Source organism: Mirounga angustirostris, unplaced genomic scaffold (assembly GCF_029215605.1).
Source record: "Mirounga angustirostris isolate CCGP_5_RB_7025 unplaced genomic scaffold, mMirAng1.0.hap1 SCAF_1, whole genome shotgun sequence".
NCBI lineage: Eukaryota > Metazoa > Chordata > Mammalia > Carnivora > Phocidae > Mirounga > Mirounga angustirostris.
The window spans coordinates 190235965-190260036 of NW_026991709.1; the positions used below are offsets into that span (position 1 = coordinate 190235965).

Consider the following 24072-nt stretch of genomic DNA (forward strand, 5'->3'; position numbering starts at 1 on the left):
GAACAGATGTCACAGCTGGTTCCTGGTTGGGATCTGAGAGACTTTGCAGGGGATGGTCCCTCGATCAAGCAGGCCGATTTCCTCACCAGAGTGACAAAATAAGGGGCTCCTAAAAGGGGCTCCCTTTTCTGCATTTCCTTGGGGAATGAAACCCATGATCTTCAGTTCCTCAGAGAAGTGAAAGTAGCAACACGGAATCCAGTCATTCCTGTTATCTGCAGCCTTTATAAGTCAGCTGAGCCCGAGGAGGTGGCCCAGAGCCTGTGCACGCCAGACATCGCTGTCCTCTCGTGAAGCCCGAGCCAAGCCAGGATGGCTCAGCCACTGGCCTGCCTTCTGCTTCTCTTCCTGTCCATCACCAGTGCCCTGGCCCTGAGGCTCTGCTCCTTTAACGTGAGGTCCTTTGGGGAAGCCAAGAAAGAAAACAAGAATGCCATGGATATCATCATGAAGGTGAGACCCCCCTCCTGTCAGAAAGAGTGCTGGACACCCCTCACGCCATCTCTCTGCTTTCAGATTTGAAGAGACTCAGGAGAAATGTCACTGAAGTTGTCTCTAGGTAGCAGCTGACTTGGCATTCGGTCACAACCCTGACAGCAATAATCCCAATAGCCACATCCCCTCTCTGGGCTTCATGTCACCCTCCGAACATGAGGGGTGTTCAGGAGCTATGACGGTACCCCCCTGTGGGACTGTTTGGGGGGAATATGTGAGTTGGTAAATGTAAAGCTCCTAAAACAGTATCTGGCTTCTAGTAAGCTCCAGGGAGGGGCTGGCTATTACTATCATGTTGATCACCATTTACTGAATGCCCCTGCCGGGCACTACAAATACACAATTTCATTTCATCACCCTTGAGAAGGAGGGTCATTATCCCCCAGGAAGAGATGAACAACAAAAGGTGTAGTGACCTCACGTAGGTGGTGGGTGGGTGGGTGGAGGGGAGCTGGGATGCCAGCCCAGCCTGGTCCTTTTATCCATCAATACAGCACAGACTTTTTCGCTTTCTCTTCTTTCACTTTTCTTTTTCTTCTCTTCTTTTCTTTCTTTCTTTCCTTCCTTCCTTCCTTCCTCTCTCTCTTTCTCTCTCCCTCTTCCCCCTCTCTCCCTCCTTCTGCACCTTCCACCCCATCAACCTTTTCCCAACTACCAATTCTAATCTTTCTCTCCACTTAGATAAAACTTCCCTTGGGCAACATGACTAAGGTCTGGAGTCACTGCTCACGTTTCTTTCTTTTTTTTTTTTTTTTAAAGATTTTATTTATTTATTTGAGACAGAGAGAATGAGAGAGAGAGAGCACATGAGAGGGGGGAGGGTCGGAGGGAGAAGCAGACTCCCTGCTGAGCAGGGAGCCCGATGCGGGACTTGATCCGGGGACTCCAGGATCATGACCTGAGCCGAAAGCAGTCGCTTAACCAACTGAGCCACCCAGGCGCCCGCTGCTCACGTTTCTCTGGAGTCAGTTGACTCTCTTTACCCAACAGGTTAATTTATCTTTGATGATGCTGGGAGCTGAAACCTTTCCCGGGCTCTGTCTGGGTATTATCACCTTAGAAAACCGTGGGGGCACCGTGGTATGGTGGGAACCCCAGGAGCCCTGGGTTCAGATCCTGCCCAGCAGCTGTGTGAGCGAGCTCAGGAATTCCCTTCTCCTCCCTTCTCCTCTGGGCCTTTCAGAAAGTGGGCCTTACACAACCTGTAGCGCCAGTTGGCAGAGAGAACTCAAGGTGTGGAAGGGCCCCAGGAGAGCCTGGGACCAGGCAGATGATTACAGAGCCACCACTGTTGGTATTAATACACGAAATGGATTAGAGCAAGGACTACATGTTCTGTTCCCATTCAGACTGCCCTCCCCCTGGCTGGCCTGCCCTTTGGATGGTACCCAAGGCCTTCCAGCACTGGTCGTTTAACCAAAACAGCCATGCCCAACCTGTGGGAGCCGAGACTCCCTGACTCAACAGGGAGCTCTGATGCACCAGGAAACTATTTTCCCTGCTTCCTCACACAAGGGCGCATGGAGCCTGGGTACCTCCGAGTTCCCAGGTGCCCATCACCTTCCTCACTTATTCTACCCAGGAAAAGTCATCACAGTCTTAAGAGGCTATCTTTTGGTTCTTGGAGATTCCATCATTGGGGCCCTACACTCACACCTCCCCTGAGCTGCTGTGTCCTAGAGGGCCGACTGACGGACGGCCCATCACCCCAAGCACCAAGCATGTGGGAAGTCTCTGTCAAGGACTCCTTACCGAACCCTGTTGCTGCAAAACCATCCCGTAAACAGAGGCCATCCCCAAACACTGCCAGAGCCACCGAGGGCACTTACAGGGAAACCTGAACCCAGACATTCAGGGCAGTAATATTCACAGGGCCTTATGTCTGAGCACCTGCTCTAGGCCAGGGATTTTATATTCTTCTTTACTTATTTATTTATGTGAGAGAGAGAGCAAGAGAGAGGAGCAGAGGGAGAAGCAGGCTCCATGCTGAGCGGGGAGCCTGATGTGGGGCTCAGTCCCAGGACACCGGGATCATGACCTGAGCTGAAGGCAAACGCTTAACCGACCGAGCCCCCCAGGCGCCCCTCTGTTCTTATTTAATATTATGGCATAGATGGCACTGCCCCCACTTTGTAACTGAGAAGGCAGACTCAGAATGCTGAAGTGCCTTACCCAGGATTCCCTAGCGGGTAAGCGGAAGAACCAGGATCGAATCCAGCCATACGACCCAACCCTATTAGAGAAGATGCCTTGTCCACCCTTCCATACTGGCTTGATCACTTTGGAGACGAGCCCAGCTTCATCATGCTGTTGTCATTATGACCTTCACTGGGGAGGTTGGAGAGTGAGGGAGGCCTGTCTTCTCCATCTTGGGTTTGCTGGCCGGCACCACAAGCAGTTCTCCAGATGCCAAACCCTGCCTGGGCAAGGCTGCTTCTGTCCCCTCCCTCAGTTTGTGTCCTTAAAGTGCAAAGTTCGTTCATCCCCCAGATACTCACTGAAGGTAGGCCATGTGCCAGATGCCCCGAGGCACCGGGGATGAGACGGTGGACGTGGTAAGCATAGTCTCCCACAGCACATTGTACTTATAATTTCAGGAGTGCTTACTGTGGGCCAGGTCCTTAATGTGCAGCATCCAAGTTCAGCCTCACAACCCCTCGGATTGCCTTTTGCAGATGGGCAAGTGGAGTTCAGAGAGGAGAAGGACATAGTTCCGGGTCATGGAGCCAGTAAGTGTGAGAGTAAGGATGGGGACCCAGGCCTAACTGACCCTATCTGGGCTCTTTCCCCTCCCATGCTGTGCTGCCCCCTGTTTAGAGGCACAAAAGAGGGCTTCATAGGCCACTCTTGGCCCCAAAGTCTTCATAAGACTTCTCTAGACTGTCCCTCTGCTCTCCCCAGGCCCACTCACAACACAACGCCGCTTGCTGGGAACCCCTCACTGTTGGCCGTGCTCAACCTCTACTCCCTCCCTCTGTGAACAGTCAGGAAAATCTTGAGTTTCAGGTCTGGGAGGGCCTTCTGGGGGCCCCCCATCTTTGGAGCTTCATTCTGCAGACATAGAGTCAGGGGAGATATATTTTTCCTGGCCTGAAACTGGGGCAGGGAAAACATGTATCAGTTATAGATCTAAAAAATGAGTATTTAATCACTGTGGGGAAAATGCTCACAACATCACATGAGGCTGGAAACAAACAAACAAAACAACAAGACCCATCCTGTGTGATAAACATTGCCACTGTTTGCGGAGCATCTTTTCCGTGCCAGGAACTGGACTGAATGTTTTACATCCATCATATCCTTTAATGCCCATGACAACCCCATGAAGAGGATATTGCCTCAGTTTACAGATAAGGAGTCTGGCGGGTTCGGGGAGCTTAAGTGACTTGCTCAGGGTCACACAGCTGGTGAGCAATAGTCAAGATATGAATCTAAGGCCATTTGATTCAGTTAACAGGCTAGTTATTTTGATGTCATTTTGTAAATATGTGTAAGTAGAGAAATCATGTGAAAAGTGTCTCAGTGTTGGGTTTACAGGTCATCAGATGATTTTTTATAGTCTTTTCTGTATTTTTCAAATTTTCTATAATAAGCAACATTATTTTTATAATTTGGAAACTGTAGGGGCGCCTGGGTGGCTCAGTCGTTAACCATCTGCCTTCGGCTCAGGTCATGATCCCAGGGTCCTGGGATCGAGCCCCGCATCCCTGCTCCTCGGGAGGCCTGCTTCTCCCTCTCCCACTCCCCCTGCTTGTGTTCCTGCTCTCGCTATCTCTCTCTCTGTCAAATAAATAAATAAAATCTTAAAAAAAAAAAAAAAGAAAACTGTAACAAAATTATTTTTTAAAGGACTGGCTAGGAAATTTATTCCCATTTTTCTTTACAATGCCATAAAGAAGAGTTAAATACACAGGAAGGTATTTGTGCTTTATAAACTTGGCTCAACTGGTTCCAGTATGGCTCCCTGTCCCTCCCTCCCTCCCCCTCCCTCCCCTTGCTCCTTGACTCATGCCAGATGCTGTACAGTTGGGAGTAAAGCAAGGCCTAGCACGTTGCCTGGTACGTAGCACGCCCCTGATAAAATTTTGTTGGATGGATAAGCAAATGAATGGATAGATGGGTGGGAGGATGGATGGCTAGATAAGGGCCAACCAGTTAAGTTACAGGTTTCATCCCAAGGAGAATGCTGACGATGAGATCTTGAGCCATTGCTCACCACAGTGTAGATTCCAGTCTATAGGAAATGTTCCCAGAGGTTCAGAGGCAAGTACCCAAGGGAAGTGGAAATCTGCTAGAGTAACTGCTGGAGGTGTGGGGCTCTGGAGTGTTCGTTGTGTGGGCAAAAGGGTTGTAAGCAGGGAATCTAAAAGCTCAACGCTTCAGCTCAGGAAAGGGAGTCTGAACCCTCGTCCATTTTTGCCCTCCACCTATGGATTACATTGAAAAGGGAGAAGGAACAATTGCGGGAATATGATTTCCTTGGTGGTTGAGCATAGTGGTCAAGAGGGGCTGTGTAGTAGAGGATCCCATTATTCATATCCACACGATGTTCAGATTACTTAGCCACGCTGAGCCTGAGTCCCAACGACACAATGGGGATAATAAGAGGATCTGCATCAAAGGTTTATTATAAAAATTCAATAAGTTGATGATAAGAGCTAACTTTTTTTTTTTTAAGATTTTATTTATTTATTTGACACAGAGAGCACAACCAGGGGGAGCGGCAGGCAGTGAAACCCGAACCCAGACATTCACGGCAGTGATATTTACAGAGCCCCGTGTATGAGCACCTGCTCTAGGCCAGGGATTTTATATTCTTTACTTATTTATTTACGTGAAAGAGAGAGCAAGAGAGAGGAGCAGAGGGAGAAGCAGGCTTCCCGCTGAGCAGGGAGCCCGATGTGGGGCTCGATCCCAGGACCCGGGATCATGACCTGAGCTGAAGGCAGATGTTTAACCGACTGAGCCATGCAGGCGCCCTGCAGTCTTCTTTTTTAAATAACACTTTAATATTTTTTAATTAGAAAGGTATAATTTTTTAAAATTATAAATTTATAATTTCTAAATTAATTTTATTAAGTAAAAAATAGTCATTAGGGACTATTTTGAAAATATAGAAACATATAAAGAAGTGTTATCCCATCACTGGAAGATAAGAGCTATTGGCATTTAGGGCATTATGGGCATCTTTCTATGCAAAAATAAATACATAAATTTGTATCTGTTTTTCAGCATGGAGACTACCCTATATCATCAGTTTTGTATCCTGCTTTTATATCAGAACCATTTCACATGTTGTTAATATTCTTTATTTATTTTAATATTCTTTATTTATTTTGTTAATATTCTTTTTTTTTATTCTTATGTTAATCCCCATACATTACATCATTAGTTTTAGATGAAGTGTTCCATGATTCATTGTTTGTGCACAACACCCAGTGCTCCATGCAGAATGTGCCCTCCTCAATACCCACCACCAGGCCAACCCATCCTCCCACCCCCTCCCCTCTAGAACCCTCAGTTTGTTTTTCTTTTTCTTTTTATATATATATATATTTTTATTCTTATGTTAATCCCCATACATTACATCATTAGTTTTAGATGAAGTGTTCCATGATTCATTGTTTGTGCACAACACCCAGTGCTCCATGCAGAATGTGCCCTCCCCAATACCCACCACCAGGCCAACCCATCCTCCCATCCTTCTCCCCTCTAGAACCCTCCGTTTGTTTTTCAGAGTCCATCGTCTCTCATGGTTCGTTTCCCCCTCCGATTTCCCCCGCTTCATTCTTCCCCTCCCGCTACCTTCTTCTTCTTTTTTTTTCTTAACATATTATTTTGTTAATATTCCTTTAAAACATTACTTTTTTTAAAGGGGGAGGGGCAGAAGGAGAGAGAATCTTAAGCAGGCTCCACGCCCAGCGCAGAGCCCGACATGGGGCTCGATCTCACAACCCTGAGATCATCACTTGAGCTGAAATCGAGAGACAGGCGCTGAACGGACTGAGCCACTGAGGTGCCCATAAACGTGGCTTTTAATGCTACATAATGCCCTATGCTATCTTTCATTTTAATGCTTTCCTATTTGGGGTTACTTAGGTTGTTTCCAATTTTGTGGTGGTTGTTGTTAAAATGCATCTTCCTCTTTGATCTGTACAAGTAATAATAATAGCAATAATAGGGCGCCTGGGTGGCTCAGTCGGTTGGGCGACTGCCTTCGGCTCAGGTCATGATCCTGGAGTCCCAGGATCGAGTCCCGCATCGGGCTCCCTGCTCAGCGGGGGGTCTGCTTCTCCCTCTGACCCTCCTCCCTCTCATGCTCTCTGTCTCTCATTCTCTCTCTCAAATAAACAAATAAAATCTTAAAAAGAAAAGAAAAGTAGGGCGCCTGGGTGGCTCAGTTGGTTGAGCGACTGCCTTCGGCTCAGGTCATGATCCTGGAGTCCCCGGATCGAGTCCCGCATCAGGCTCCCTGCTCGGCGGGGAGTCTGCTTCTCCCTCTGACCCTCCCCCCTCTCGTGCTCTCTCGATCTCATTCTCTCTCTCAAATAAATAAATAAAATCTTTAAAAAATAATAATAATAGCAATAATAATTTATTGTGTGCCTCTTACATGGCACTGCTCGAAGTTACCATTTAATCCCCCAGCAACCCTGTAAGGGAATAACTATCATCATTCCAGTCTATAGATGAGGACACTGAGAGGCAGAGAAATAGTAGATATCTCATTACAATAGAAGACCTTCCACGAGGTAGGAAAACTAGGCCAAAGGGTAAGTATATTCTCTAAGGCTTTTGATAGATACTTTAAAGAGTATTTTTTAAAAAGATTTTACTTATTTTTAAGTACTCTCTAAACCCAGCGTGGGGCTCAAACTCACAACTCTGAGATCAAGAGTCACGCGCTCCACCAACCGAGCCAGCCCGGCGCCCCTAGGTATATATGTGAAGGTGCCTTCCAGAAAGGTCTGACAGTGACAAGTGACTAAATCAGCAGGCTGGCTTGGTGGCCAGACCCAGCTCTCCCTGGTATTTTAACAGCGTGGTGGGCTTTGTAGTCACACGAACCTGAGTTTAAATCCTGACTCTACTATCTATACACTGGCTGTGTGAATTCAAACTTTTCACTCAATCACTCTGAGCCTGGTTTCCTCCTATGTTTAGCGAGCTAATAATCATAGTCATGTCGCAGAGTTGGTGAGGCTCAGAGTAGGCTCACGTTAGCCCTTAGAGATTTTATTATTATAATTTTGTTGCCAGGTGAACTGGGGAGACCCATATCCAGCCGTATACCTCTCACTAAGAGCTTAATAAATATTTATTATTGTTATTGTGATTATTCAAGCAAAGCCAAGATATAGGATGTGTGGTCATGTGATCATAGGCTCTGGATTCGGATTGCCTGGATTTGCATTCTGTCTCAGCCACTTTCTAGCTGAGTGACTTTGGGTAGTTTACTTGACTTCCCTGGAGCCCCCAGGCTCCTCGTCTTTACGATGGACATAACTGGGGTGCCTGGCTGCCTCAGTTGGCGGAGCTTTCAACTCTTGATCTCACGATTGTGAGTTCGATCTCTACTTTGAGTGTAGAGGTTAAAAATAAAATCTTTAATAAAATAAAAAGGACATAACGATATTACCTACTTCAGGAAGTTCCTCACTTGTTTCAGCAATGAAGTTAATTACTTTAACAAAACACCAATCCTATACTTAAAACACAGTGCCCAGTAAAAGATTTTATTATCTGTAGATTATTTACCTGAAACATCTGGGAATTCTGTCTCTACAGGTCATCAGACGCTGTGATATCATACTCCTGATGGAAATCAAGGACAGCAACAACATGATCTGTCCCACACTGATGGAGAGACTAAATGGGTAAAGATGGGGCGGGGGGAGGGCTGGACCCCCTGCAGGCTCAAGGTCAAGTGCAAGGGCACCTGAAAAGCCCAGGGAACTGAAACTAGCATGAAAGCCAGCAGTCGCCCTGACCACCAGGTCACATGGCCAACACTGCCCAGGCTTCCAACTCCACTAACTGCAGTCCTGAGAACTTTTGACTGGCTAGTTTTAATATGATAAAGCAAAATAGAGGAAACAGATGAGGAGCCAGGACAGAGAAAGAAACGAAAGAGACAAGAGGCTGAAATGAGAACTACTGTCATAAGGAAAAGATTGAGTACAAATATGAAGTTATGATACGCCCACAGGCTGGAATATTATGTAGCCATTAAAAAGCATGTTCACTACAGAATAGGTTCGAGCTAAATATTCCAGCATGGAAAGACAGCTGCAGTATATTGAAAAAAGCAGGTTCAGAACTGTAGGTAGAGTAGCCCATTTCAGTGATCACATTACACTATGCATGAATAAGAGTGTGTTTGAGTTTGCATGGGCATAGAGGAAAGAATGGGAGGATGCACTCCACACCGTTAACAGTGGTTACTTCTGGGCCAGGGGGTGGGTGTGATTGTAAGACCACTGTGGACAGGGTCAGTGAAGAAATGGGGAACATTTACTTTTTACTTTATATATTTCTAAATGACTTGAATATTTCACAAAAAGTCTGAATTGATTTTATAACTTCAAAAAACCCCAAAAGATAATGTCCTCAAATAATCTTTGATTACACTGGATTATATTTATGATTTATATTCGTTCTCAAAGAATAATCAGCAAAGCCACCCACCTGAAAATCACCCCAAAGTGAGTCAAAAAGGCACATTCAAGAACCGCCAGTCTATTGAATGAGAATGTCTGTGGGATCCCTGAGAATAATCTTCATCTAAATAACCTTCCCGGGTGATTCTGATGCACTCCAATTTTTAAAAACTTCTAATATAATGTTTCTTTTGTACATGCACAGTAAGATTACACCACAAACTAGTGTATACAATAATATGTACCAAGTAACTCACTTATGTCAAAAGAAAAACAAAACAAAAAACATTTAAAAGATTCAAAAGCAGTGAACCAAACGGTTGACCAAGGCTCTCTCAGAGTAAAAATTACAAGGAATTTAAATGTGATGTCTTCTATATATTTTCTGTATTTTCCAGGTTTTCTACAATGAGAATGTTATACCTCTTTTCCTTTTTCTTATGAAACATTTTAAACATCCTTAAAAGCACAGAGAAAATGCTAACAACCAACCATGTAATCTACCATCCGGTACATCTGGTCATCATTATACTTTTATAATTAAGAAAACTCGCATTTTTTAAAAAAATAAATGAATGGTCAATCCAGCCTCATTAGTGTCCAGCCTTGGACACTCTCATTTACACGGAGGCCTCTGCGGCTGGCCTCGCCCCTCTCTGGGCCTCAGTTTCTCATCTAAAAATATGTTTTCGCTTCAGTGGTTGTAGATCTGATCTTCGACAATAGAAAAGGGAGTTTAGGGGCGCCTGGGTGGCTCAGTTGGTTAAGCGACTGCCTTCGGCTCAGGTCATGATCCTGGAGTCCCTGGATCGAGTCCCGCATCGGGCTCCTTGCTCCGCAGGGAGTCTGCTTCTCCCTCTGACCCTCCCGACCCTCCCCCCCTCCTGCTCTCTCTCTCTCAGTCTCTCTCTCAAATAAATAAATAAAATCTTAAAAAAAAAAAAAGAAAAGAAAAGAAAAGGGAGTTTAGCACAAGGGCTAGGCACCTACACTTGTCTCATACCACTTGTGTTTGGATCTTGGCCCTGCTATGCCTTTGAGCACGTTACTCAACCTCTTTGTACCTCATTTTCCCTGGCTAATAATGGAACCCATCTTCCTGGGATGTGGCAGTGATTAAATCCTGCAGATAACTGGTTGGATTGTGCCTGGCACATAGTAGGGATCAGTAAGTGCTGGTGGTGTCTATTACTAGTAAAAGGAGGAAAATTATGATGGCAGATGGTGGTCCAGAGGGCCACGTGTAACGGCTACCATCGATACCCTAACTACATGCCAGGCATCCTGTTAATCAATTTATGTGTGCTATTTCATTTACTCCCACAACAACTTTGTAAGGTCGGTACTATTAATGCTTCCCTTATAGCTGAGGGAACTGAGGCACAGAGAGGAGGGACCTGCCCAAGTTCCCCCAGCCGGTAAATGGTGGAGCTCACCTTTGGACCTGGGTCATGTCTGACTTCAAAGCCGTTGCTCTATTCTGAGCCTCCTCAGTCCTCCATAGAGGGGCTCTGGTCAGTTTTCAGAAGATGGGAGAGCAGGGGGCTCTAAGCCCCTCCCCACAGCCAGCCTGGATTGGGTCTTCCCACCCTCACTGCTCTCACTTCTCCCCAACCTCCCTAGACTGTGCCAAGGACTCCAGGCAGACGCAGGCCTGTTTGTCCCCTTATCCCCCGTAAGCCAGGAGGGGCCTTAGTCGCCTCACAGCTGAGTCACTGTAAGCAGTTTGCCAACCCAAAATTTGGCAGGCGAGATTTGGAACAAGGCCAGCTTTCCCAAACTGGAAGCCTAGTAGAATCCACTGTCCATACTTCTCGGGCCCCAGTGGCCGGATCTGCCTTAGAAGATGTATCTGCACTCCCAGGAATTTCTGCAGGGCCTCAGTTGGCTCCTAAAGACCCCTTCTGCTATTTTTCAACCGAACCTGAGAACATGCCACAGCTTAGATATGCCCTAGATCTTCATGTGTGAATGGAGTAAAACCGTGTCAGGCTCTGCCCGGGGTGGAGTTACCAGCAGGCTTGGCAAGCACACGGAGAGTCCATTTCCCTGGTATAAATGAGGGATACAGTTAATGGGACTTCACAGCTGTATCTCTAGCCCCCAGGACATAAACCATAGCTGATTTGAAGATTTTATTTATTTACTTGACAGAGAGAGACACAGCGAGATAGGGAACATAAGCAGGGGGAGTGGGAGAGGGAGAAGCAGGCCTCCCGCTGAGCAGAGAGCCCGATGTGGGGCTTGATCCCAGGACCCTGGGATCATCACCTGAGCCGAAGGCAGACGCCCAACGACTGAGCCACCCAGGCGCCCCCATAGCTGATTTGAAATCATAGTTCCAGGACTTGTGAGAAAATGTTTGGGGGTTTTCAGAGCAGGAGTGAATGTCCAATGAAAATGGTACTAGGGATCCTGCCTATGAGAAATGTTCAGGGGTAATGCAGGAACAGGGTAACCTGAGTATGAGGTCAGCCCCAGCCATGAGCCAGAGTGGGATTTGGGGCTGATTCTGACTGAATCTTCTATGGTCTCAATAATGTCCCACAGGTGCAGGCCAAAGCATGTGGATTTGGGGTATGTAGGATCTGAGCTCAAATCTCAGCTTTGCACCTGCAAACTATAAAAAATGGGTAACAATACTACCTACCTCCTAAGGGCAAGAGATAATGGCTGTAAAGATCCTGAGAGATGTCACATTCATAGTCAATGGTGGCCCTTCTCATTAGACTCTAAGGTTATGATGAATGGCAGCCTTTCTCCATGATGCCATTGGCAATATGGACACAGATTGGAGAGAGGGGAGCATGCAGCAGGGGAATGCTTATTTTTTTAAGATGCAATGTAAAATCTTTATGTTTTCTAGAAACTCAAGAAGAAGCATAAAGTACAACTATGTGATTAGCTCTCGGCTTGGAAGAAACACATATAAGGAACAGTATGCCTTTCTCTACAAGTAAGTATAATCTCTGTTTCCTGGGACATGATTCACTTATAAATGATGACTATGAATTGAATCAAAATGCATCTTTTTTTTAAGATTTTATTTATTTTTTTGACAGAGACACAGAGAGAGAGAGGGAACACAAGCAGGGGGAGTGGGAGAGGGAGAAGCAGGCTCTCTGCTGAGCAGGGAGCCCGATGCGGGGCTCGATCCCAGGACCCTGGGATCATGACCTGAGCCGAAGGCAGACGCTTAACGACCGAGCCACCCAGGCGCCCCGCATCTCTTTTCTTCAAAACCAAATTTGGATCTCTCATGATCTCTAACCAGTTCTCAATATTGATCAAAATAATTGCTGTCAAATTGAGGCCGAAGCAAAGCATTATCTCCTCAAACTAAAAAGTGCAAGCAGCTTCCTGACACCGAATTTGTTGGTTGACTCAGGGGCTGCCTCGTCTGCAGGGTCAGTTCTTTATCCTTCACAGTCAAGTCCTAGCCCAGGGATAGAGACCTGAGCTGCCCAGCATGGTTGACTCTGAAACTTCATAGTCTTGTCGTCTTCCTACCAGTAATTTGTTCTAAGTCTGAACATTAACTTGTGGGTGCCCCAGATAACTGGGACTGTTCAGATCACCAGCTTTCAAAGGGCTCTGGCCATTGAGAAGAATTGACAGAAACTTGTTCTCGAGCGAAAGATCCCTTGCAGGGCAAGAGCCTGCCTGGGGGGCTAATAAAGACATGTGCTATGTCTCTGCTTCCTGAATGAAGTAAGAAGGCAACTGACTCAACTGGAAGGGCTTCCTTTTTTTTATTTCTAGGGAAAAGCTAGTGTCTGTGAAGAAACGCTACCTCTACCATGACTATCAGGCTGGAGACTCAGACGTGTTTTCCAGGGAACCCTTTGTGGTCTGGTTCCAGTCACCCCACACCGGTGAGACCCACAGGCCCCTCTTGCACATGATCTTCCTGTGATCGCACGAATGGACAGTAGCCCCGAGTGTGAGCTGGGGTCCCAGGGTTTGCACAGCATCGTTAGGGAGGCATTAGACTTGAGATGGCATTAAGAACGTCTAATATTTGAATGCTGAGGATGTAGCCTGGCTTCTCAAAATGCCATGACTCAAGACCTCCTCAACCTGGAACCCACGTTCTGAAATCAGTGATAACTCCACTCTCTTTGGAGCATTTAGGCTGATGGAAATTATTTACCACAATTCTTCAGTCCCAATCAAATACAACGTCATTAAAAAAAAATCCCAGTGATGGCTAGCAGAGATGAACCCCCAACCTAGAGTCTCCTTCTCCCTCCCCAACCTAGAGCCTCCCTGTCCCTCCACCCCTCCCTCCCCCTCCAATCTCCTCCACAGACTGGGTGTAGAGAGGAAATCCAAATGATTGCACCTTTGAACTTAGACAACTACACTTCCATAAGCCACCAATAATTATTGATCCCTGATTAGTGCTAGGTTCCTGTAATCCTTGCAACACCCTGCAGGGGAGGACCTAGGATTATCTACACTTTACATTTGAGGAAGCTGAGGTTCAAACAAGTGGAGTCACTTGCCCAAGGTCACTCAGTAGCTCTTGAAATGAATGAGCGGGGTTGTAACCCAAGCCACTATCTTGGGCGCCCACACTCTTAAGCACTGTGCATCTCTAAATGGAAAGTCAAGAATTAATTTGATTTACAGATTGGAGCTATATGGAATCAAATATTTTTTTCAGTACCTACCACATGCCAGGCTCTGTTCCAGGCACTGGACAAGACAGACAAGGTCCCTGTCCTAGGGAAGTTATGTTGTAGTGGGCAAGACAGATACTGACCAAATAAATATATGCAGAGCTGTACATAATGCACACCCACATATATATTACACAGATATAAACAGCCTGAACGAGGAAGGTAACTATTTCCGCCCTGGCTTAATTAGTACTTCAGGAAAACAAACATGGAAGAATGGTGGAGGAAATTTCCAGTAGAAAAAGAGAAGGAGGTGGGGGCTGTTTAGGGCAGAAATGCCCTTCAAAGAGCATGTGTAATAATCACCTTTGTCGTGCACATGATTCTCACTTGGCTAACCAGACAGTATTTGGAGAGCACCCCACACCTTCTCGAAGAGAGTCTTCAGCTACGCATAGCTAAACATTGCTAAACAAACCTGTTTGTCTTGAGCATCCACCTTTTCACCCTTCTCCTCCCCTCCTCCCTGAGGATGGCACCGCAGCCATGCCCTGTTTGGAATTTTCTCTCTTGTACAAGGAAACATCCTTACGTCCCCTCTATTTGAGTTAGCCATTCATTTATCATTTCTTTCCTTTATTCATTCATTCAATCAATCATGTATTCAATCAACAAACATTTTTGAGTCCCTCCCATGGGCCAGGTGCTATGCTAAGTGCTGGAGCCAAGAGGGTGAGCAAGACAGAGCTCTGGTTCCAGTGGGCCAAACTAAGAAGCACAGCAAGTAATTTCAGAACACGAAGGAAGTAAAAGCAGGGTGCATTCCATGGTGGGGTGAGGGGCCCGCCTTAGATGGGGTAGGCCACAGATGGCCTCTTCAGGGTGACATTGGGCTGTGACTTGAAGAAGCCAATCACAGAGAGCTGCGCGAAGGGACATTCCAGGGGGAGATCCCAGTGAGCACACACAAGCTCACAGGTGGGGAAGGGGTGGGGGTGTTTAGGGGGACCAAAGAGAAGATGGGGAGTGGAGTAGAGGCCTGAGGAGGAGAGGGGGGAGATAAGGCTGGTGGGTAAGTGTGGGGTCCTGAGACAGGCTTCCTGATCTGAGTCCTGACTCTCCACTGTGTGACTTGAGCAGTGACCCCCACCAGCCTTCAGCTCCTGAGTAGGAGCGGGGACCCAGGCACTGGGCGAGGAAAAGCCCAGGGAAGAGGCGTTCAGAACACGTCAGCTGCCCCTGGCAGGTGGGCAAGGCATGGTTCCCAGGCTCACCACATTCCCTGATGCAGCTTTCTCAGTCCCTCCTGGTGGGGGAAGGTTTTCAGATATTTCACAAAAAGCTGCTTTTAAAAAACCCGTAATTTTAGAAGGGCTTTTTTTCCAGATTATAAAAGAAGCATAAACTGACAAGCCTCCATATTTTTTATATCAGAAAAAACATTTTTCTTTAGTACAAAAGCCGAAGAGGCTTCTCATTTTTTTAAAAAGTAGAAAATACCATTTTTCAAAAAACGAGAAAATAAAAACACCCACAATGTCAGCAAGGAGGCCTGTCTACCAGCTTTCTCTTAGCCAGGCAGTTGAGTGGGTGAAAAGAAGCTTTCATGTGCTGAAAACAGTGGCCCAATGGTCCCCAAAACATTCACATCTCAGCCACCGGCTGGACCCTCTAGAAATGAGGAGACCCAGACAGCGCAGTCCCGTTTCCCAGGAGCAGTGTTCATGGAACCTGCTCCTGTTCAGGGAAGTGTGCATGTGACCTCCGCCTCTTTCCTGTTCCTCAGCTGTCAAGGACTTTGTGATTGTCCCCCTGCACACCACCCCTGAGACCTCCGTGAAAGAGATTGATAAGCTGGCTGATGTCTACTGGGACGTGAAACGCCGTTGGAAGGCGGAGGTGATGACCTTCTCTGTCTGTTGAACTCCCATCTAGCTGAGGCAGAATCCAGTTCTGGGAAGGGATGAGCGACTCCCCGGGAGGGCGAGTGGGGGAGGACCTGTGCAGCCAACCACCCTGTTAGAGCCTCATTTTAGGCCTTACCTCAGCCCTAAATATCCTTCTTGCTAAACCTGCCTGGGTACCACCCACGTGGGTCTCGGCAATTCATACAATGCTCCAAGTCACCGAGTGAATAGCTGGTGCGAGGCCCTATGCTGAGGCTGGACACGGACAAGTTCGTTTAATGCTCCCAATAACCCCACGACTAACTACCTTTATCATTCTCTCTTTGCAATGGTAACAGTGAGACACACAGAGGTCAGGAGTCCTTCATGGCAAGGGACAGACTCTCAAATTGGTTCCTGAAAAGGGAGGTGCAATTTATTGGTTCATGTAACTAAAATGTCCAGGAGTAGGTCCAGCATAGCTGGATGCAGGGCTCAGGCAAGGTAATCAGGGCTTGTCTTGTCTCTTTCTTTCTTTTTTTTTTTTTTTAAGATTTTATTTATTTGCGAGAGAGAGAATGAGAGACAGAGAGCATGAGAGGGAGGAGGGTCAGAGGGAGAAGCAGACTCCCTGCTGAGCAGGGAGCCCGATGCGGGACTCGATCCCGAGACTCCAGGATCATGACCTGAGCCGAAGGCAGTCGCTTAACCAACTGAGCCACCCAGGCGCCCTGGCTTGTCTCTTTCTTTCCATCTCTTAGCCCTCGTTTCCTCTGGGTGGCCTCCACCTTTGGGATGGCAAGATAGCCACCAGCAGCTTCCAGCCCACCCACATGGGCTTCCAGCCCACCCAATGCAGCAAGTGCCCCAGAGTGGAGTCCCATTGGCCCTGATTGGGTCACATGTCCATCCCTGAACCAACCACAGTGTTCAAGGGGGTTGAGAAACTCTGATTCCTTAAATCTGTGTGAGCTTCAGCCCAACCTCACAGACTGAGGTGAAGGAGGGAAGTCGTTTCCCCAAGAATCTAGGGGTGCTATCTAGGGGACTATATCCACCGTCCTTTTTTTTTTTTTTTAATTTTTTTTTTTTTTTATTTATTTGAGACAGAGAGAATGAGAGACAGAGAGCATGAGAGGGAGGAGGGTCAGAGGGAGAAGCAGACTCCCTGCCAAGCAGGGAGCCGGATATGGGACTCGATCCCGGGACTCCAAGATCATGACCTGAGCCGAAGGCAGTCGCTTAACCAACTGAGCCACCCAGGCGCCCTCCACCGTCCTTCTTGACCTCAATTATTTCCTCATCTGGAAAACAGCGATGCCACCCCTCCGTGGGTCTGAGGGTCTGTGAAAGCTCTTGGCAAATAAGGAAGTGTTCCCCAGGGCTCTTCCTCCTCTTTCCTCCTTTTGGGATGTGACTCCAGTGACAGCCCCCCCCCTTCAGTCCCACCATCCAGAGTGCAACATGAGTCAAGTAAAGTGGGGACGCAGAGCTAGGACATGGAGAGCACGAGGTGTGTGATTCATTGCTTATTTGTAAAAAGCCAGGCAAGAGAAAGACTCATTCATTCCTAAAATTTTGATTTCTTTGACATTTAACAAGAATTTATTGAGCATTTCTTAAATGTCAGGCACTAGGGAGGCATTGATGGCACAAGAGTGAATAAGAGGGTCTACTCTTGTGCTGAGGGCCTTCAGGGAGGCAGATCAGCATTGAATTCTTGACTTTACCACTTGAGCCAACAAGTGGAGTGGTCTAGAGCGGGTCGCTTTATCCCTCTATCCTGTTTCCACAGGGATTAAACGTCCATTCTACCTCCTAGTGTTTATCATGAAATTTAACTTAAACTTTTTGAAACATTTTTTTAAGATTTATTTATTTATTTGAGAGAAAGAGGGAGCATGGGGGAGGGGAGGAGCAGAGGGGGAGGGACAAGCAGACTCCACGGTGAGCACAGAGCCAGACGTGGGGCTCCATCCCTGGACCCCGAGATCATGACTTGAGCTGAAATCAAGAGTTGGATGCATAACCTACTGCGCCACCTAGGCGCCTCAACTTTATGAAACATATAACGCTTGGCCTGACACATAATGCATGCTCAGTAAATCGTGCCTATAACAATAGGAGCTGGTGGCCCCTCGGGTTAAGGATGACCTCTGTCCTCAGCCGCACCCGTCAATCTCAGGGAAAACCATGATCTCTGAGGTCAAAATAAAATGTTTTTGAAGAAAACTCCAAAGTCAACAACAGCCCCAAACAATAACACTAACAAGGAAATCTGACACTTCCTCTGGATTGAGGAATATTAAAATTTTGTTCCAAAAGCTCTGTAGGGAAAAACACTTTTAAGATAGAAGGTTCTGTTGGTGGCCTCAGGGCAGGGGTAGACAACTCATTCTATCACCCCCTCCCTTTCAGGCTCTTCCCACTTCCTCAGTAGAGAGAATTTCCACAGGAGTAAGTTCCCAACCTCTAAACAATAGAAGAGAAAGCATGGCGCCAAAGCTGTCATACCACCCGAATTCATCTTTCCTGCTTGGAAACAAAAGGCGTTGATTCATTCATATATTTATACCCTACAGTAGTTTGAGCCAGAAAGATTTGAGGGAATAAGTGAGCTGGATTCTTTTATCTCCACCTAACTCAGCATGCTGAATAATATGGACGCGGTGACTAAGAACAGGAGGGAAGGGTTATGGCAAATGTCCTCCTGCCCAGTGACACCACCTTCCCTTGTACGTCCTCACCTGTCAAATACTTATCCAAACTGTGACTCCATTTTCAACTTTAAAAACCAAGAAGAAATCCGGGCACCTGGGTGGCTCAGTTGATGAAGCGTCTGCATTCGGCTCAGGTCATGACCCCGGGGTGCTCGCTTTCCCTCTGCCCTTAGCCCTGTTTGTGCTGGTGTGCGCTCGCTCTCTCTCAAATAAATAAATAAAATCTTAAAAAAAAAAAAAAAAGAAATGAAGAAAGATCTTGTATTAATTTGCCAGGGCTGCCAAAGACTGGGTCATTAAAACAACAGAAATGTATTCTTCACAGCTCTGGAAGCTGGATGTCCAATGTCAAGGTGTCAGCAGGATTGGTTTCTCCTGAAGCCTCTGTCCTTGGTCTTCCCTCTGTGTCTCTCTGTGTCCAATCTCTTTTTATGAGGACACCGGTCATATTGGATTAGGGGCCACCCATATAACCTCATTTTACCTTGGCCACCTCTTTAAAGGCCCTCTCTCCAATACAGTCACATAAGGTATTGTGCGTTAGGACTTCAGTATATGAATTTGGGGGTGGGGGTGGGGAGGACACAATTTAGCCCGTCACAGAACCCCTGTTTACTGGGCATGGCAGGTGGAGTCATTGCTAGCAGTTCTAAGGAAAAGTATTTGGCAATAATACCCAGAAGGTGACGATCCCAAATAACTCTTTCAGAATTTCATTTTCATGGGTGACTTCAACGCCGGCTGTAGCTATGTCCCCAAGAAGGCCTGGAAGAACATCCGCTTGAGGACTGACCCCAGGTTTGTTTGGCTGATAAGGGACCAAGAGGACACCACGGTCAAGGGGAGCACCAGCTGTGCATATGACAGGTAAGACTCATCTGCCCGACTCAGGCTAGCCCATGCAGTGCTTGATATGCCTCAGGAAAGGCGCACCCCTCAGGGCGGAGGAAGAATCTGGTTGCAGTGCTGAGTCAATTAGACTTCAGGCCCACGTATCGGGTACTTGTGCAGTGTGCAACATGCACGACCACGACTGGGAGCCCTGAGCATTGTGGCTTAGCAGTGGCTAGTGCAGGCCTAACTTCAAATCCTGCCTCTACCACCCCAGGTCTGTGACCGAGAGACTTAAGCTCTGTGTGTCTTTGCTTCTTGGCCTGTAAAACGGAGACTGTAGTCGAGCCTCATTCATGGAACCATGAGGAGGAGGAGATGAAGTAGTATATGTCTTCTCACACAATGCCTGGCAGATGATAAGTGTTCCACACCTTCACCAGCTGTTAATTATTTCATCACAAAGACATACCAGAATTTAGTCACTCAAGTCCCCTGTCACTGAGCTTAGGTTATTGCCAAGAGTTTGCGAGCATGAGCACTGCTGAAATGGACATTCCATATGAGACCAGTAGAAGAGTATTTATACTTTTAAAGCTTTTGCTGTACATTCCTAAATGCAAATACATACCTTTAAATAACAGCATTCTCGGGGCACCCGGCTGGCTCAATGAGCGGAGCACGCGGCTCTTGATCTCGGGGTGTGAGTTCAAGCCTCATGGTGGCTGTAGAGCTTACATTAAAAAAAACAGTATTGTAAAATCTCCCTGGGGATTTTCAGTCAGCTTTCACTTTTGCTCCTTAAACCGGGAGGTGTGGGAGGCACTCGAAGCATGTGAATGTTCCTGATCTTCCCATCTGTAGCAGAACCTGCGGCGGCTGCGGTTCCCAGACCTCGGCCTTCCTCCAAGGAAGCACCAGATGGCTTCTGCCAGAAGACAGTTGTTCTCACTTCTCTAGTTTTGAGGTCAGGCTTTCACTTCCATCCCATGACCTCCTTTGTTCCTCTTTGGAGCTTTCAGGGCTGGTGTGTTCTTTGCAGAAGTCTCTGCTCCGGCTCCTGAGAGTGGAAAGCGCCCTAGCATTGGGGAAAGCAGACAGAGGCAGGAAGGCAGGAGCCTGGGCTCCCCGGTGCCTGCGCTCCCCCTCTGGCTTTGAGGGCTTGTCAGCAGAGCGGGTTGGAGACAGCCACTCGCCCACTAGCCTGCTCGCACATGCCATGTGTGCGGCCTTGGGCAGGTCAAGTCCCTTCTGCGGCCCCATTCTCCCCTGGCCAACAAGGGAGAGGTGATTGAAAATAATGAAGCAGTCGGGCTTCTCCCTCTGACCCTCCTCCCTCTCATGCTGTCTCTCATTCTCTCTCTCTCAAATAAATAAATAAAAATCTTTAAAAAAAAAAAAAAAGAAAAAGGGCGCCTGGGTGGCTCAGTTGGTTAAGCGACTGCCTTCGGCTCAGGTCATGATCCTGGAGTCCTGGGATCGAGTCCCGCGTTGGGCTCCCTGCTCGGCAGGGAGTTTGCTTCTCCCTCTGACCCTCCTCCCTCTCATGCTCTCTGTCTCTCATTCTCTCTCTCTCAAATAAATAAATAAAAATCTTTAAAAAAAAAAAAAAGAGAAAATAACGAAGCAGAAGAACAGTGCATCACGGGGAAGGATGCTCACAGTAGATTAGGTGGGGTGGGGGAACAGGTTAAAAGAGGTATTCACTAAAAGAACCTCAGGTTTAGACACATATGCCAAAGGATGGCAGGATTACCTGTGATTTTTTCAAAGATTAATTTTTCATTTGTTCCTCTGGATTTTCTATGTTTTCCAGACCAGCATATATCTTTTATTTTTTTTTAAAGATATTTATTTATTTATTTGACAGAGACAGAGAAAGAGAGAGCACAAGCAGTGGGAGTGGCAAGCAGAGGGAGAAGCAGGCTCCCCTCTGAGCAAGGAGCCTGACACGGGGCTCCATCCCAGGACCCCAGGATCATGACCTGAGCCAAAGGCAGACGCTTAACCGACTGAGCCACCCAAGCATCCCTCCTTTATGTTTTTTTAAAGGGGATATAAATTTCTGGGGCGCCAGCCTGGCTCAGTTGGTAGAACATGTGACTCTTGATCGCGGGGTCTGAGTTCGAGCATGGAGCCCATTTAAAAAATAAAAAAAAAATTTTTTTTAAATAAAAGGGATAGGGGCACCTGGGTGGCTCAGTCGGTTAAGCCGCTGCCTTCGGCTTGGGTCATGGTCCCAGGGTCCTGGGATCGAGCCCCGCATCGGGCTCCCTGCTCGGCGGGGAGCCTGCTTCTCCCTCTGCCTCTGCCTGCCTCTCTGCCTACTTGTTCTCTCTCTCTCTCTGTCAAATAAATAAATAAAATCTTAAAAAAAAATAAAAGGGATATACATTTCTAGTAAGGGGAGTAAGATGAAGTGGTCTCAATTCCAGTCTTTGTTCTGTGTTCAAATATTTATTTACCTCCCATGAGCTGTTCGCTGTTGGACACAAAAGATGGCAAGAACTGGCCTGTGCATGGAGCTGCCTCGGGAAAGCCTTCAACCATCAGCTGAGCTGCCCACACACGTCCCTGGAAGTCAGAAACGGGGGAGCCTTAACTATGTAGCTCTTGAGTCTCTGGGTCTGAAGGATGGCTTGAAGAAATCTCCAAGCGAATGTGAAGAGTTTACTTGTGGACTGAGTTCAGAGTTAACCACGGTGGGATTGGTAGCAAACACAGGAAACCAAATCAGCCCAGTTGGAATCAGGAAAAGCTCAGTGGATAGTCATGACCTGGCAGTTTGACTCACCTTGTCCTTCCTCACTCAGTCCGTTGGGGCCATGCAGATCCCAAATGCGTCACTCCACTTGGGATAGGTTAGAGTCCATGGTTCCAAAACTCATTTAACTACCATGTTCCCCGTCTTTGCTGTCACTACATAGCACTGTACTATGGTTTTTCCTGTATTTGTCTATAAATTCATTCATTTCTAATGAAGTAAATTAATTTTCAAAGGAAATTTCATGCTAAGGTAAGAAAATAGCATCATTAGTCATAAATCGAAAATAACTAAAAAAAAATAAGCCCAGTGAAAACCGAACAATGTTAAATTCTGCCTTAATTATCTTGCTTGCAGAGTGCTTGGTGATTGTAGCCTGCCCTGTCTTGGTCAAAATGGGAGCCTAGGGGGTTATTAAAGATAATCCAGGGGCACCTGGGTGGCTCAGTGGGTTAAGTGTCTGCCTTCAGCTCATGATCCCAGGGTTCCTGGGATCGTGCCCTGCATCGGGCTCCCTGCTAAGCAGTGAGTCTGCTTCTCCCTCTCCCTCTGCCCTCCACCCACCCCGCCCCATGCACACTCCCAAACTCTCTCTAGTAAATAAATAAAACCTTAAAAAAAAAAAAAAAAGATAAACCAGCACCTTTCTCCATAATAAAAGTGAAAAATAATTGCAAAGGGAACAACATTCTCAGTATGTAAGTCATTGCTCCACGGTGTGGTGTCCATATTTCATATAAAATCTTCTCTTCCACCTTCAGGGCTACTGTCCACACAGGGAAATGCTGTGTGGGGGCCCACAGGGCTCCAGGAGGGGATGATCCAATTTCCCCAGTCTTAGATACTGTCCTAAGGATCACAGAACCAGGCCTGGGCTTTGAACATCACACGAAAGGGCCAGGCTGCTCAGTCAATTCCAGATGTCAAACAGGAAACTTGCTTTGTTTCAGAAATCAACAAGGTGGATTAACGGGACGGTCTTCTCTCCCTTTCTCTAGGATCGTGCTTAGAGGACAAGAGATCATCAGCTCTGTTGTTCCCAAATCAAACAGCACCTTTAACTTTCAGAAAGTTTATGAATTGACCGAAGACGAGGTACAGCTGCCCTCTTTGTCTTTCTGTGCCACTGTCCTGGGAAGATGGGCTGGTGTCATCCTTTGAGGCCGCCACTGGAGATACATCGGGCCATTGGTCCCCGAGTCTCAAAGTCAATGACTCTGTGGCTTGAAGACCTGTCTAAATTTCTGATTGAGCTGGTCCAAGGATGATGCTCACTAGTGTGTGTTCTGTTGCATGACTTTAGGGGTTTCATCTTCCCACCTTGAGCCTGAATTTGTTCATCACTAAAATGACAGTGTCCTAACTCCCAAATTCATCTCCCTTTTCTCTTGATAGGCCTTGGATGTCAGTGACCACTTTCCAGTTGAGTTTAAACTACAATCTTCAAGGGCCTTCACCAATAGCAAGAAATCTATCTCTCCAAAGAAGAAAAAGGTCTGTCACTCCTAGATACAAGGGTGCCATTATATTGTTTCTTGCCTCTAAATGAAACAGCTCTAAGAGGTATGAGCTGCTGCCTGCACTCAGGAAACAAGACTGGTCCAACTGCTTTCATTTTCAACTTGAATTTAATCTGTCTTGAGTTGGGGGTGCCTGGGTGGCTTAGTTGGTTAAGCGTCTGCCTTTGGCTCAGCTCATGATCCCAGGGTCCTGGGATGGAGTCCCGCGTGGGGCTCCCTGCTCATTGGGGAGCCTGCTTCTCCCTCTCCCTTTGCCCCTCCCCTTGCTTGTGTTTTCTCTCTCTCAAATAAATAAATAAAATCTTTAAAAAATTCTGTCCTGAGTCAAATTGGGAGGAGAGTCTTCTATTATCCTACTTGGGCCCATACTTCCCCTGAATTACCTAAAAGGAAACGGGGGGCTTTTGCAGTCCTAAAGGATCATCTTCATGTCCCAAGCTAGAGCCCCATCAGCTGTCACTGCCCCTGCTCAGCCCTGCCATGAAAGACGCCACAGGAGGAGGAAGAATGTCAGCCTTCAGTCTTCACAGAGGGGATCCTAGTTCACAGGAAATGACCAGAAAGGCCAAGG

General features: G+C 46.9%; 1 protein-coding gene across 1 annotated transcript; it reads left to right on the top strand.

The window, feature by feature from the left end:
• The first annotated feature begins 8 nt into the window (after positions 1 to 8).
• DNASE1L3 (deoxyribonuclease 1L3) lies at positions 9 to 23691 on the top strand. Its single transcript, XM_045863797.3, has 8 exons — positions 9 to 453; positions 8284 to 8372; positions 12022 to 12111; positions 12918 to 13030; positions 15567 to 15679; positions 19096 to 19253; positions 22980 to 23076; positions 23377 to 23691. The coding sequence occupies exons 1-8, from the start codon at positions 313 to 315 to the stop codon at positions 23488 to 23490; spliced, it is 915 nt and encodes a 304-aa protein (XP_045719753.1). The 5' UTR covers positions 9 to 312; the 3' UTR covers positions 23491 to 23691.
• The last annotated feature ends 381 nt before the right edge of the window (positions 23692 to 24072 follow it).